Source organism: Capricornis sumatraensis, chromosome 20 (genome assembly GCF_032405125.1).
Source record: "Capricornis sumatraensis isolate serow.1 chromosome 20, serow.2, whole genome shotgun sequence".
Classification (NCBI taxonomy): domain Eukaryota; kingdom Metazoa; phylum Chordata; class Mammalia; order Artiodactyla; family Bovidae; genus Capricornis; species Capricornis sumatraensis.
This window is the reverse complement of record NC_091088.1, coordinates 41612869-41628592: the sequence shown is the minus strand read 5'-3', so window position 1 is coordinate 41628592 and position 15724 is coordinate 41612869. Positions and strand designations below refer to the sequence as shown.

The window sequence follows — 15724 nt, the reverse complement described above, 5'->3', positions numbered from 1 at the left end:
TCACCGGCTGAGTCCTCCACCCAACTCCAGGGGAGCCCCATGCCGCTCACCCTTCCTGGGACATGCACAGATGCAGAATGCCCCAGGAGTCAACTTCACAGCTTGCTAGGACAGACACACCACAGTGACCCTGGGCCTGCTTTCCCTACATCCCAAGGCCTGATGCTCCCAGAATCTCAGCCATCCGGGTGCCCACGCCCCCAGGGAGAGTAGTCACCTATATCTAGCTGAGATCAGAAAAGGCACAAGGAAGGTGGCAAGAAGGGCTAGGTGTCTGATGGCTCCGGGGCACTGACCAGGGACTTTTTTGGAAATTTAGAACAGATGGCCGTGATGGCGAAATCAGCTTTTCAGAACAAATTTTCCACAGGCCTGAACAGTATTTAGCAGCCCAAGTTACCTAATGATGGGTGGGTATCATCTTGACTGGCACTGAGTCCTCTATCATGTGAAGTGACAAGCATTCACCGGGGGTAGGTGGGCAGGTGTAGGTGTGAGTCAAGTTAGGAATTTCCATATCAACAAAGATTGTCATATTGAGCACTTAGGTACTAGGGATTATGCTAAGAACTGTACATAGATTATTTCATTTAAAACTCAGAACAATGTGGCAGGTATTAACACTGTCTCCATTTCACAGATGAGGAAATAGGGCACAGAGAGGTTAGGTGCTTCCCCTCAGGTCACACAGCTTACAAGTGCTGGGGCTGGGACTTGAAGCAATACAGGCTTATTTTTGAAGTTTCATCAGAAAGGAGAAACTTAGCCCCTCATCATTTGACAAGGAAAGAATTAATGAAGGAAAGGGTGTTACCTTCTGGGGATCAAAAACGGGAGCATTGTCATTGGCATCAAGGATTTCCACTATGGCCATAGCCGTGGTGCTGGAGCCATCCCCATCCATGTCTGTGGCGTGGATGGTCAGTGTGTACTCGGGGACTCTCTGGGGAGAAAAGGAGAGCAGGAGTGGAAGCCACTGAGAGCAGGGCACAGCCTTGAGTGTACATGGAGGGAGCGGAATGTTTCTCCCTTCCAGTGTTCACCTGATCCCTTGCTCGCCCACTGCCGGAAAGACCAGGAGCCAAGGGTGGAGGGAGAGGGGAACTGTGGGTCCAAACGGTTTTCCTGGGCCAGTCAGTCGTGGGGTGAAGCCTGGGCACTATCTCCTGACTCACGGCGGATCCAGAAGGGGAGCTCTGAGCAGGAGTTTGGCAAAGGTATGAATTAGGGAACTCCAGTACCCATGGAGCTAACTGCTTTGTGGTACACGTGGGACAAATCTGGGCAATGTGCATGCTAAGTGAGCCATTCCAAGAGGAAATGAGAAAACCTATGGAAAATATCAAATGTCTGTGTTTTACAGCTGCCTCCTCAGCCTTAATGAGATGGCTTGGCAGAGTGCCACCAGTCCAAGGGCGCTGCAGGACATCAATACAGGCCCTGGCCGCAGCCCTTCCCGGCCGACTTGGGCTCTGGGGCAGGGGCTTCTGCTCTGAGTGTCAGGGCCTGGCCTGGGCAGGCAGCCCCTTCCTGAAGGGCCACTCACTTCCCGGTCCAGGCCACTGGAGATGACGCTGATGGTGCCCGTGCTCCGGTGGACTGTGAACATGAGGTCATGCGGGTCCTTTGGCTCTTGACTGTGGATGGAGTAAGCAACCACCCCGTTGTAGGTGTTGACGGCGTCGTCCTCATCCGTGGCTGTCACCTGCATCACGGAAGTGCCTGGAGGGGAGAAGGGCTGATGAGTGAGCACCCTGCCCTCCCAGTGCCAACTTCAGCCTCATCCACTTCTGGAACCCTGAGAGGTTCCACCCTGCATGCCAGTTTGGACCCACCTTCGCCTCTCATCAAAGACTGTTAGTTGCTGCCCACTTCCCATTCTCCCCTACTTCCTTAGAAACATAATTATCATAATCACTCTAGGTTGGGCACAGGTCCACCAGGAACCAAGGCCATTTCCCACCGCTTCTTGCAGCTAGCTGTGGCCATGAGACTGAATTGTGACGAATGGGATAAATAGCTTTGTGGGAAGCGTTTTTCTGAATTAAGGGGCTTACTCTTGCCACTCGTTCCCTCCTTCCAGAAGTAACGGCTGGAGCTCCAGCAGTATTCATGAGGTGATCTTCGGAACGAAGCCAAAACAGCAGAGCAATGAGACAGACGGAGCCTAGGTTTCCCACACTTTAAAGCACCATTCCAACCTGGCCTGACCACGTCTAGGCTTCTGGAATACGAGGGGAAGAGGCTCCATCTTGCTGAAGGTAGTTTTTCTTTTAAAAATGTCTACTGCAGCCTCACCAATTCACATTTCTCTGTAATTTTCTACAACTCAAAGGAAGAGGAGGAGTCCTCCCCAATAGCACCTGTCTGTGAGGTCATTAATGTGCACCTATTTCTCTAGTCTTTTGCCCCAATTAATTTTCTCTCTCTCTTTTTTTTTAGCTGCACCTCATGGCATGCAGGATCTTAGTTCCCCAACCAGGGGTTGAACCCACGCCTCCTGTATTGAAAGTACAGAGTTTTAACTGCTGGACCATCAGGAAAGTCCCTACTCTAGGATCATTCTTATTCAGGGATTTGGGGATGGAGTGAGGGAATATGGATTTTTAAGAGGATCCCAGGTGATCCGATGTACAGCCTAGGATATCACATGTCAAGGATTCTTCCAGCATTTAAGAGTATGGCTGATCTCCAGATGGTTCCAGAAGTTGACCCAAGGCCAGATCTGGGCCCAGGAGACCTCTATAGCTCCTTACCTCCCCAGTCTCCTTACCAGGTAGCACCCCTTCCAAGACGCTCCCTCTGAAGACATCCTGGGTGAACTTGGGCTTGTGGTCATTCTGGTCTGTTACAATGATGGAGATGTTCATGGGATCTTCCACAGAGGCGCCGTTCTCTGACACAGCATGGCCAAAGAGCTGTGGGGGCACAGGTCTGTGGTCAGTCTGGCACTCCCCACCCCGGCAGGCTCTGGGGCCCTGCTGGATGCTAAAGGTTACTTGCCTCATACTTGGCAATCTTCTCCCGGTCCAGTGGCTTATTCAGCAACAACCAGCCTGTTTCCTTCTCTATGGCGAAGATACCCTCTGGTGGGCTGTCTGCCCCAGGCCCTGTGATGCTGTAGAAAATCTTGGTGCCTCTGTCCTTATTAGATTTGAGCTGGAATCAAAAGAAAATGACAGCTGACAAAATGACAATGATCTCACGATTGTAGCAAAGAACCCTCCATGGAGAGGGGTAGAGAGGCATCGCCTGATCAGAAATTGCTCGCATCACAGAGGCTTTCCTTCTGGAGGCCCCAGGGCTCAGCAGCAAGAAGCCTCACACTCAGGCCTTTGAATGAGGGTCCCTGCAGCCACCAAGCCTCTTGAGGGGAAGGCACAGCGATACCTGATTTAGCCTCTGGGGGAAAGGACCCTTGCCATTCTCAGGCACAGATATTGGCGGGACCACCCATTCTCTCTTGCGCCTTCGTAAGACAGGTGTGGGTGGGGAGATCTTCAGTGCTTTCCTTTCCTGCAGGGAGAGAAGATGTCTTAACCCAGGTGTGCAAACACACCTGGAACACACCTACCGTCCTCTTACCTACAGGAGCTCAGGGTGAGGAGAGAGGTCAGAGGCCTAGATGGGTTTATTGCAAAATAAAACTTGAAAATAATCTAAGTGTTCACTTACAGAGAAGGCCCAATTAAATACACTGTAATATATCCATCTAGTGAAAACTGTATACAGCTTGAAAAATGAAGAAGAGGATGGTCTCTCTGTGCTGATATGGAAAAATCTTTGATATACACTTAAATGAAAAAGAACACAGTACAGAACAGATTAATATATTAACAGTTTAGTACTCTATTTAACAAACATTTATATAGGGCTTAATATGTGCTAAGCATTGTTCCATCTTTTGTGTAAAAGGGTAGGGAAATAAGGCATATATTCATATCTGCCTTTACACAGTTTGGGGGATACTAGAGAAACCAATAATGGTGGTTACTGGTGAGAAGGTGAGAGGCCTTGTACTGATTTTTTTTTTGCTCATTTATTTATTTTATAAAATATTAAAAATTTTTAATTTTATATTGGATTATAATTGATTTACAATGTTCGGTTCTACCAATGTATCTTTTTATTTTATTTTATTTTATTTATTTATTTATTTAAGTTTATTTTTTTATTGAAGTACAGTTGAATTACAATGTTGCCTTAATTACTGTTGTACAGCAAAAGAGACTTAGTTGTACATACACATACTGATGTATTTTAGTACAAAAAGAAAGTGAAGCCACGTAAATGTTATTTTTTTCATAAAAAAGAGGAGGGAAAAGTCTGTTTTATATCTACATATATAATATACGTAAATATATTTAATATAAATATAGAACAAATACATAAGTTAATTCTAGAAGGAAAGAAACTGGTAACAGGGTAACCGATGTATTTTGTTAGAGGGGTGGAGAAGGCATTAGGCAGATGAGGAGACACAAGGGGAGGTTATGTGTTCTATAACTTCAATATTTAAAATTTTGGAACCATGTGGATATATTAGCTGTTTGAAGAATTAAAAGAAACAAAGAAATGTGGCCCAGAGCTTCAGGTCCATCTTCCCAGAAAGTGAAAGTGAAGTCGTTCAGTCGTGTCCAACTCTTTGGGACCCCATGGACTGTAGCACGCCAGGCTTCTCTGTCCATGGGATTCTCCAGGCAAGAATAATGGAGTGGGTTGCCATTTTGGGATTGACTGTCCCGTGTTGGGATCGCCTTCACTTGTGGTTTACCCTCAGGATGTGGGAAAGACAAAAAGGGAGATGGGACAGGGAATTCCAGGGAGGAAGAGCACTGGGCCATTACTCACAAGGCAGCTCTCAGCCCCACTGGCCTGACTCTGGCGCCCCCTACTGGGCAACAATAAGCACTGCCCTGCTTAGATGCTTGCCCACGCTCGGAGCTATGGGCAACTGACGGCTAACCCTGTGCGCTCTGCAGGGGTAATGCGGCTCCCGACAGGCACGGCAGCCCCGGACTCCCGGCCGCAGCAAGCTGAGTGTGCACGGAGAACGCCTTTCTCCTGTCCTGCAGGTGCACGCGGTGTTTTACCTGGACTGTTTCATCGTTCAGAACAATGAAGTAATCGTCAGTCAGCAGGGCCGCCTCTTGCCCAGGGCAGTCTGTGAAGACCACTGTGGGGAAGGGAGGAAAAGAGTATTAGGAAGGAGGGGGCTTCAGGAAGCTACCTCATGGGAACCAAGACCTGACAACAGCCCCCTGACTGGATCAAGGGCTGTTCCAGGCCAGTGCAGAAGGAGCCTTGACTTACTTCATCTGACCAGCTGTGTGACCAAATATGAGTTTCAGATGGGCTCCCAAGTTTGGTCTTGAGAAGGAGGACCACTCCAAGGTTTGTGGGACTAAGAACCAAGACAACAGATATTTAGCAACATGAGACCCATGGAGTCTCACGAAACCCAGAGCTGACCCAGGGTCACAGCTGGAGGCAGAAGAGTCGATGCATTTCTGAAGGCTACATGTCTCCCTACATGCCATATGCATCCTGCTATGCAGTCACCCACACTGATCATTCTGATGCCCTTTGGCTGTTTCAACTTGTCATGTTCTTTCTGAATTCTCCCTGCTTGGCCACCCTTTAAATAAGCAGTCTGAGTTAATAACTACCATTTGCTAAGCTGGAAACTGGGTCCATTTCTTCTTTACAACTATGCTACCAAGGTAGGCATTAGCCCCTTTTCAAAGAAGAGACAATCGAGGTTCAGAAGCCTGACCCCACGGCATATACTAGAGAGTATTCACAACCAGTATTCTTACCCACCCTTCCCTGTGGACAAGCATGTAATTAGGAAACCAGCCAGGGGGTACCTCTGGGCCTGTCAGCACCCTGCTCTGACTCAGGGGTTCCCTTACATTGGCCTATGTCAGTTTCCTAAGCAGCAGCACTACAAGGCCCACAGGGAGAGTACTGTGCCATGAAAAGGTCAGGGTGAGGTCTCCCAAGTGTCCTATTTTGAAAAATTGTTCCTTTAGTTTCAGATGATGATGATAATTGTTTTAAAAACCCTTCTCTAAAGAAAGAATAATAGATGAGAGACTGTAAACTACACAAATAATATGACCATCATGAAGTATTCAAAGCAATATATAAGAATATAACATAAAAAACAGAATTCCAAATAATATTCTGCTATATAATGAATTCCTAATCTCAAGAACAACAAAAAATACATAACCCAGCCTAAAAAGAAAAAGACAAAGGAGGTGAAAAGACATATTTTCAAATAAGGTATACAACTGGCCAGTAAGCATATGAAAAGATGCTAAATACCACTATCATTTGGGAAATACAAGAGCTTCCCTCATAATTCAGTTGGTAAAGAATCTGCCTGCAATGCAGGAGACCCTGGTTCAATTCCTGGGTTGGGAAGATGTGCTGGAGAAAGGATAAGCTACCCACTCCAGCATTTTAGGGCTTCCCTTGTGCCTCAGCTGGTAAAGAATCCGCCACAATGCGGGAGACCTGGGTTCAATCCCCGGGTTGGGACGATCTCCTGGAGAAGGGAAAGGCTACTCACTCCAGTAATCAAAATCACAGTGAGGTATCACTTCAAACCTACTAGGGAGGCAAAAAAAAAGGTAAATAAGATATAAAGACAGATGAAGTCTTCTGCATTGGAAATGTGAAATGCTGCAGCCACTGGGAAAAAGTTTGGTGGCTCAAAAGTAAACATAAAATTACCATATGATCCAGCAATTCTACTTCTTGGTTTACACCCTAAAGAGCTGAAAGTAGGAACTCAAACAGACACTTATATATGTATTTTCATAGTATCCCTATTCACTTCCCTGGTGGCTCAGAGGGTAAAGCGTCTACCTGCAATGCAGGAGACCTGGGTTCAATCTATGGGTCGGGAAAATCCCCTGGAGAAGGAAATGGCAACCCACTCCAGTATTCTTGCCTGGAGAATCCCATGGATGGAAGAGTCTGGTACGCCACAGTCCACGAAGTCGCAAAGAGTAGGACAAGACTGAGCAACCTCACTTTCTTTCATTTTCTATTCACAATAGCCAAAAGATGGAAACAACACAAGTGTCCATGAAGACCTAATAAACAAACACAATGTGGTCTAAACATACAATGAATCTATATACACACATGTATAAGTATACATTCTTTATAAGGAATGAAGTTCTGACACATGCTATAACTTGTATGAATCTTGAAAACATTATGATAAGTAAAATGTCATTATGTGTCTGCATGCTCAGTCGTGTCTGACTCAGCGACCTCACGGACTGTAGCCTGCCAGGCTCCTCTGTCCATGGGATTCTCTAGGGAAGAAGACTGGAGTGGGTTGCCATATCCTACTGCAAGGGAACTTCCTGACCCAGGGATCGAACCTGAGCTTCCTACATGTCCTAGATTGGCAGTCAGATTCTTTACCACTGTACCACCTGCCAGGCACAAAAGTGACTGCGGTTATATGAGGTACCTAGAATCCTCAAATTAACAGGCAAGTAGAACAGAAGTTACATGGGGCTGGCGGGGGCAATGGGTAGTTATTGTTTAATGGGTATGGAGTTTCTGTTTGGGATGATGACAAAGTTCTGGAGATGGACTATGGTGAAGTGATAGTTGCACAACAATTTAAATGTACTTAATGCCACTGAATTGCTTACTTTAAAAGAGTTAAAATGGTAGATTTTATGTTATGCATAGTTTTACCTCAATAAAAAAGAAAACAAGCAATCTGAAGTAGGAATGCAAGATGGGATAGTCACTTTGGAAAACTGCTGGGCAGCATTTACTGAAACTAAATATACATGCTCCCCAAGTCCCAGTAATTTTACTTTGAGGTATAGACACAACAAAGATCCACTCACTCAAAGACAAGTATAATAATATTGAGAGCAGCATTATTTATCATAGCTAAAGACTGGAAACAGCTTCAATGTTCATCAGGGTAGAATGAAGAGAACTGTGGTGGAATATTCACATAATGAAATAAATCAATTACAAGGACATATGACAACATGAATGAATCTCACAAACATGGTTAAGTGATAGAAGTCAGATACAGAAGGATACATACATGATTCTATCAACACGAAGTTCAAAAGCAGGTAAAACTGGGTGAAAGAACTTAAAGACATTGGCCATCTTTCAGGGAGAGGAGTTGTAAATGGAAGGGGGAGGAAATGGTCTTAAAAGCACACAGACCTGACTTCAGCGCCCCAGAGCTCATACACAAGGCCGGCTCCTTCATGGGAAAGCTGGAATGTGCCCGTGAGAAAGAGATTACTTAGAAACCAGCTCTGCCTCCTTGAAGACATCCCCACTGAGAAGTCCTGGGCTGTGACAACATGCTCGGCTAGCGAGAGGAGGGGAAAAAGAGATCTAGGCCTGAGTCAGCTCCAAAGGGCCCCAAGCACAGGGAGATCCCCATGGGGACCCTGCCAAATTTATTTATTTATTTGACTGTGCTGAGTCTAAGTTGTGGCATGTGGGATCTTCCTTGTGGCATGCAGGATCCTCAGTTGCAGCATGCAAACTCTTAGTTGTGGCATGCAAAATCTAGTTCCTTGACCATGAATTGAATCCAGGGCCCCCCGCATTGGGAGTGTGAAGTCTTAGCCACTGGACCACCAGGAAAATCCCAACAGTAAGAGTTTTTAAATTATCTAGAGAAGTTCGTATGCTATGAAGATATAGTATGCAGAATGTAAAACTGCACATATAGTATATGTAACTCTGCACAGGAAAAAAAAAAACACGGAAGGAAATGAAGCTTTCCAATGGCTGGAGCTACCAGCAACTTATTTTCTTATTTTTCTCTAGGTCCAAGTTTTCTCTTAACATGATTGTGTCCCCACCCCCTCAAATTCATATGTTGAAGCCCTAACCCCCAGTACTGCAGAATGTGACCATATTTGGAGAAAGGGCCTTTGAAGAGATGATTAGATTAAAATGAGGTCATGAAGGTGGGCCCTAATCCAGCATGATGAGTGTCCTTTAAGAAGAGGAGGAAATTTGCAAACAAGACAGTTACAGAGAGAAGACTATGTACAGACACATGGAGAAGGCTGCCATCTGCCAGCTAAGGAGAGATTCCTCAATACAAACCACCCCTGCTGGCCCGTGCTGATACAGGACCTCAAGACTCTTGCGTTGTGAGAAAATAAATCTCTGTGTTTAAGCCCTTCAGGCCTTGTTCCTTTGTTACGGCAGCGCTAGCTGCCTAGAATACGACAGGCATCCATCGAGAGTCAGGAATCCCTCCTGTCATGAATTACTATTATTTACAGCTAACATGTTTATACTTTCTCACTTAATCTTCAGCAAGCACCCTAAGAAGTAGATTTTAGCACCCATTTTCTAAATTGGGAAAATGAGAGGTTAAGCGAATTCACTAAAGTTACATGGCTAGGAAATGGAAGAGCTACAAGTGGTACCTAGACCTGCCCTGATGGAGTTATTTTTTTTAACCACTATGGTTATCTTTCTGATACACTTGAGAGTATGTTTTCTCATCTCCTCCCCAGCCCCCATTACCTGTTGTCCTTCTCCATCTATTGAAATAGCAAAGATTGATTTTTAGATGCCCAGTGGGGCAATGTGATATTTGGAGAAAAGTACTAGATTTGGGGATAATAAAAGTAAATCTCTTAGTGTTGTGAGGACTAAATGTAAAGAGCTGAAAAATAGGAAAATGCATTATGGCTGCTGCTGCTGCTGCTAAGTTGCTTCAGTCGTGTCTGATTCTGTGCGACCCCACAGATGGCAGTCCACCAGGCTACCCCATCCCTGGGATTCTCCAGGCAAGAACACTGGAGTGGGTTGCCATTGCCTTCTCCAGCATTATTGCTGGGTCTACTGTTAATATTATTAATGGAGATGAAGACCTATTCTTGTGTAGGCAGTGACCTTAACTTGCTGGATGAGCCTAGGAAAGGCACTTGACTTCTCTGGAGCCCCAGAATCAATTGTTTGTTAAAGCTTTGAGCCTAAAGCCTACCTTCCCTTAGTTTGAAAGGAGAGAAGTATGCTATTAAAAGATGTATTCAAGAATGGCAGGACCAAACACAGTTTCTTCTTGAGGTAAAAAGAAGAAAAGCTTAAAGGGAATACTTCAAGTCACTAGGTGATTCAGCGTGGCTTAAAGAAGCGTTAAGGACACATGCAAGGTTCCTCAAAACTCCAGAAGTTGGAGCCATCAGTGTGTTGATGCAGAATTTGAATTAACTTATTCGGAATTCAGGTTTTCTCATTTGGAAGATGAAAATTAGACTGACTTCACAGTGTCATCTTGAATATCAAGTAAGATAAAACCACAGAACACAAATGTGTAAAGCTCAGAACTTTATACGGACTCTTACACCACCAGAGAGAATGGGAGTTCAGAGGTGAGATGGCGTGCCCAACACTGTACAACTAGTGAGTGGATTTAGAGAGGTGGGAAGGAGGTTTAAGAGGGACATACGTATACCTATGGCTGATTCATGCTGATGTATGGCATAAACCAACACAATATTGTAAAGTAATTATCCCCCAATTAAAAATTAATCTAAAAAATTGATTGGTACAATTCGCCAGTGGGTGGGGTGGTGGAGAACTGGAACCCAGGGTGGTCATATTCTAAAATCAAGTTCTTCAACACAGCATTAATTCAAGAACACGTTGAGTGTTTCCTAAGTGCCCAGTTCAGTTCAGTTCAGTTGCTCAGTCGTGTCTGACTCTTTGCGACCCCATGAATCGCAGCATGCCAGGCCTCCCTATCCATCACCATCTCCCGGAGTTCACTCAGACTCACGTTCATCGAGTCCGTGATGCCATCCAGCCATCTCATCCTGGGTTGTCCCCTTCTCCTCCTGCCCCCAATCCCTCCCAGCATCAGAGTCTTTTCCAATGAGTTAACTCTTCACGTGAGGTGGCCAAAGTACTGGAGTTTCAGCTTTAGCATCATTTCTTCCAAAGAAATCCCAGGGCTGATCTCCTTCAGAATGGACTGGTTGGATCTCCTTGCAGCCCAAGGGACTCTCAAGAGTCTTCTCCAACACCACAGTTCAAAAGCATCCATTCTTCGGAGCTCAGCCTTCTTCACAGTCCAACTCTCACATCCATACATGACCACAGGAAAAACCATAGCCTTGACTAGACGGACCTTAGTCGGCAAAGTAATGTCTCTGCTTTTGAATATACTATCTAGGTTGGTCATAACTTTTCTTCCAAGGAGTAAGCGTCTTTTAATTTCATGGCTGCAGTCACCATCTGCAGTGATTTTGGAGCCCAAAAAATTAAAGTCTGACACTGTTTCCACTGTTTCCCCATCTATTTCCCATGAAGTGATGGGACCGGATGCCATGATCTTCGTTTTCTGAATGTTGAGCTTTAAGCCAACTTTTTCACTCTCCTCTTTCACTTTCATCAAGAGGCTTTTTAGTTCCTCTTCACTTTCTGCCATAAGGGTGGTGTCATCTGCATATCTGAGGTTATTGATATTTCTCCCGGCAATCTTGATTCCAGCTTGTGTTTCTTCCAGTCCAGCGTTTCTCATGATGTACTTTCATAGAAGTTAAATAAGCAGGGTGACAATATATAGGCTTGACGTACTCCTTTTCCTATTTGGAACCAGTCTGTTGTTCCATGTCCAGTTCTAACTATTGCTTCCTGACCTGCATACAGATTTCTCAAGAGGCAGGTTAGGTGGTCTGGTATTCCCATCTCTTTCAGAATTTTCCACAGTTTATTGTGATCCACATAGTCAAAGGCTTTGGCATAGTCAATAAGGCAGAAGTAGATGTTTTTCTGGAACTCTCTTGCTTGTTCCATGATCCAGCGGATGTTGGCAATTTGATCTCTGGTTCCTCTGCCTTTTCTGAAACCAGCTTGAACATCAGGGAGTTCACGGTTCACATATTGCTGAAGCCTGGCTTGGAGAATTTTGAGCATTACTTTACTAGCATGTGAGATGAGTGCAATTGTGCAGTAGTTTGAGCACTCTTTGGCATTACCTTTCTTTGGGGTTGGAATGAAAACTGACCTTTTCCAGTCCTGTGGCCACTGCTGAGTTTTCCAAATTTGCTGGCATATTGAGTGCAGCACTTTCACAGCATCATCTTTCAGGATTTGAAACAGCTCAACTGGAATTTCATCACCTCCACTAGCTTTGTTCGTAGTGATGCTTTCTAAGGCCCACTTGATTTCACATTCCAAGATGTCTGGCTCTAGATTAGTGATCACATCATCATGATTATCTGGGTCGTGAAGATCTTTTTTGTACAGTTCTTCCGTGTATTCTTGCCACCTCTTCTTAATATCTTCTGCTTCTGTTAGGTCCAGACCATTTCTGTCCTTTATTGAGCCCATCTTTGCATGAAATGTTCCCTTGGTATCTCTAATTTTCTTGAAGAGATCTCTAGTCTTTCCCATTCTGTTGTTTTCCTCTATTTCTTTGCATTGATCGCTGAAGAAGGCTTTCTTATCTCTTCTTGCTATTCTTTGGAACTCTGCATTCAGATGCTTATATCTTTCCTTTTCTCTTCACCTCTCTTCTTTTCACAGCTATTTGTAAGGCCTCCCCAGACAACCATTTTGCTTTTTTGCATTTCTTTTCCATGGGGATGGTCTTGATCCCTGTCTCCTGTACAATGTCACGAACTTCATTCCATAGTTCATCAGGCACTCTATCTATCAGATCTAGGCCCTTAAATCTATTTCTCACTTCCACTGTATAATCATAAGGGATTTGATTTAGGTCATACCTGAATGGTCTAGCAGTTTTCCCTATTTTCTTCAATTGGAGTCTGAATTTGGTAATAAGGAGTTCATGATCTGAGCCACAGTCAGCTCCTGGTCTCGTTTTTGTTGACTGTATAGAGCTTCTTCATCTTTTGCTGCAGAGAATATAATCAATCTGATTTCGGTGTTGACCATCTGGTGATGTCCATGTGTAGAGTCTTCTCTTGTGTTGTTGAGAGAGGGTGTTTGCTATGACCAGTGCATTTTCTTGGCAAAACTCTATTAGTCTTTGCCCTGCTTCATTCCGCATTCCAAGGCCAAATTTGCCTGTTACTCCAGGTGTTTCTTGACTTCTTACCTTAGCATTCCAGTCCCCTATAATGAAAAGGACATTTTTTGGGGGTGTTAGTTCTAAAAGGTCTTGTAGGTCTTCATAAAACCATTCAACTTCAGCTTCTTCAGCATTACTGGTTGGGGCATAGACTTGGATAACTGTGATATTGAATGGTTTGCCTTGGAGACGAACGGAGATCATTCTGTTATTTTTGAGATTGCATCCAAGTACTGCATTTCGGACTCTTTTGTTGACCATGATGGCTACTCCATTTCTTCTGAGGGATTCCTGCCTGCAGTAGTAGATATAATGGTCATCTGAGTTAAATTCACCCATTCCAGTCCATTTTAGTTCACTGATTCCTAGAATGTTGACATTCACCCTTGCCATCTCGTTTGACCACTTCCAATTTGCCTTGATTCATGAACCTGACATTCCAGGTTCCTATGCAATATTGCTCTTTACAGCATCGGATCTTGCTTCTATCACCAGTCACATCCACAACTGGGTGTTGTTTTTGCTTTGGCTCCATCCCTTCATTCTTTCTGGAGTTATTTCTCCACTGATCTCCAGTAGCATATTGGGCACCTAATGACCTGGGGAGTTCCTCTTTTGGTATCCTATCATTTTGCCTTTTCATACTGTTCATGGGGTTCTCAAGGCAAGAATACTGAAGTGGCTTGCCATTCCCTTCTCCAGTGGACCACATTCTGTCAGACCTCTCCACCATGACCCGCCCGTCTTGGTTTGCCCCGCAGGCATGGCTTGTTTTCATTGAGTTAGACAAGGCTGTGGTCCTAGTGTGATTAGATTGACTAGTTTTCTGTGAGTATGGTTTCAGTGTGTCTCCCCTCTGATCCCCTCTTGCAACACCTACCATCTTACTTGGGTTTCTCTTACCTTGGGTGTGGGGTATCTCTTCACGGCTGCTCCAGCAAAGCACAGCCTCTGCTCCTTAGCATTTACTCCTGCTTTTAAGTGCCCAACATTCTTCTAAATACTAGGGATGCATTGGGGAACACAAACATGTATCTCCAAGTACCTTTAAGTTCTTACAGGATACTGCCTCTTGTCCAAAATCACCTTTCCACAGCTATCTACCAAACTAATCAATAATGCATTGATTGTAATAGCTAAAGTCTAGACAACCTAGATGTCCATCAATCAGAGAGTAACTTTGTGTTATGATACCATCTATACAAGGACTTCCCTGGTGGCTCAGATGGTAAAGCGTCTGTCTACAATGTGGGAGACCTGGGTTCGATCCCTGGGTTGGGAAGATCCCCTGGAGAAGGAAATGGCAACCCACTCCAGTACTATTGCCTGGAAAATCCCATGGATGGAGGAGCCTGGTAGGCTACAGTCTATGGGGTCGCAAAGAGTCGACACGATTGAGCGACTTCACTTCACTTGACTTCACCATCTATACAAGAGAACACTATACAGCCATTAAAAAAATGCTATAAAAGATAAGGAAGCCCCTGTGTGTTGATATGGAAAGACCTCTAAGATATACTGTTAATTTTTTTTTTAATGGAACAATATAGTCCATGGTAACATTTGTATTTTAAAATGAATATTTCTGGAAGGTGATCCCAAAAACTGGGTTTATGCGTGGAGAGGTCAGTAGCCGAGAAAGAGTAAAGAGACTTTTTACTGTGTACCTCTCCGAATTCTGACTGACATGAATGCATTAGCTATTCAAACACTGATTAAAAAAAAAATTAACCATCACTTGTCCTATTCTTAAAACAGGCCTCTTTCCTGGTGGCTCAGCCAGTAAAGAATCTGCCTGCAATGCAGGAGACCTGGGTTTGATCCCTGGGTTGGGAAGATCTCCTCCAGTATTCTTGCCTGGAGAATTCTATGGACAGAGGAGCCTGGCAGGCTACAGTCCATGGGGTTGCAAAGAGTTGGACACAACTGAGCAACTAACACTTTCACTTCCTAAGGGAAGAGTCTTCAGCTAGCCGAGGTGCTGGCCAGATAAGCCTGTCAGCTTTTTCACTTAGTAAAAGACTCAATGAACTCTCCAATCTTCTCCTATCCAGCAGGGAGCTAATGGACTGACACTCTTATTACTCAGATGCCTTAATTCCCCAAACTCTAAAAACTGCCAGAAACCCAGAAACCCTCTTCCTGCTGCCTACAAAATCAGCCCCCCAGGAATGTACAGCACACTTCACTACCCTGTTTACTGGCACATTCCCATGGCTTTATGGTTCCAAACATTTGGAGCATTTTATCTGGGCTGTCCATCTGCTCTTAGAGGGGACAGTGCCAACAATCAAGGAGACGTCAATAGTCATGTACTCCAGGTGTACGTGCCTCCCACTCAGACTGCACATTTCAGCAGCACCAGTGGGCCTGGTCTCATCGGCTCTCACCCACGTTCAGCAGGGTGCAGAATACAATCCAGGCGCAGGAGTCAGGCAGGCAGGAACAAGTTTCAAAGACCCACTCTGCCCGAGACACCCAGCTAAGTGTTTTCCTCTCCAAGTCCTCAAAGAACAACCCGCAAGGTGGCTGTTACCATCCCATTCTGACAACTCAGGTAACGAGAGACTGCCCTGGGGTTGAAGTGTCTCAGGAAACAGTTTCAGAGAGGAGAGCGAAGTAGATGAAGCCCCGCAACCAGGAAGCGGC

At 44.9% G+C, this 15724-nt stretch overlaps 1 protein-coding gene across 1 annotated transcript in view; it reads right to left on the bottom strand.

The window, feature by feature from the left end:
* The window catches only part of CDH3 (cadherin 3), a 46961-nt gene that overhangs the window by 14222 nt on the left and 17015 nt on the right, over positions 1 to 15724 (bottom strand). Inside the window, exons 3-8 of the mRNA XM_068991801.1 lie at positions 5094 to 5176; positions 3391 to 3516; positions 3004 to 3159; positions 2774 to 2918; positions 1547 to 1722; positions 815 to 943 (exon numbers count right to left, since the gene is read on the bottom strand). Of these exons, the coding sequence (XP_068847902.1) occupies positions 815 to 943; positions 1547 to 1722; positions 2774 to 2918; positions 3004 to 3159; positions 3391 to 3516; positions 5094 to 5176 (815 nt within the window). The remainder of the gene's footprint in view (positions 1 to 814; positions 944 to 1546; positions 1723 to 2773; positions 2919 to 3003; positions 3160 to 3390; positions 3517 to 5093; positions 5177 to 15724) is intronic.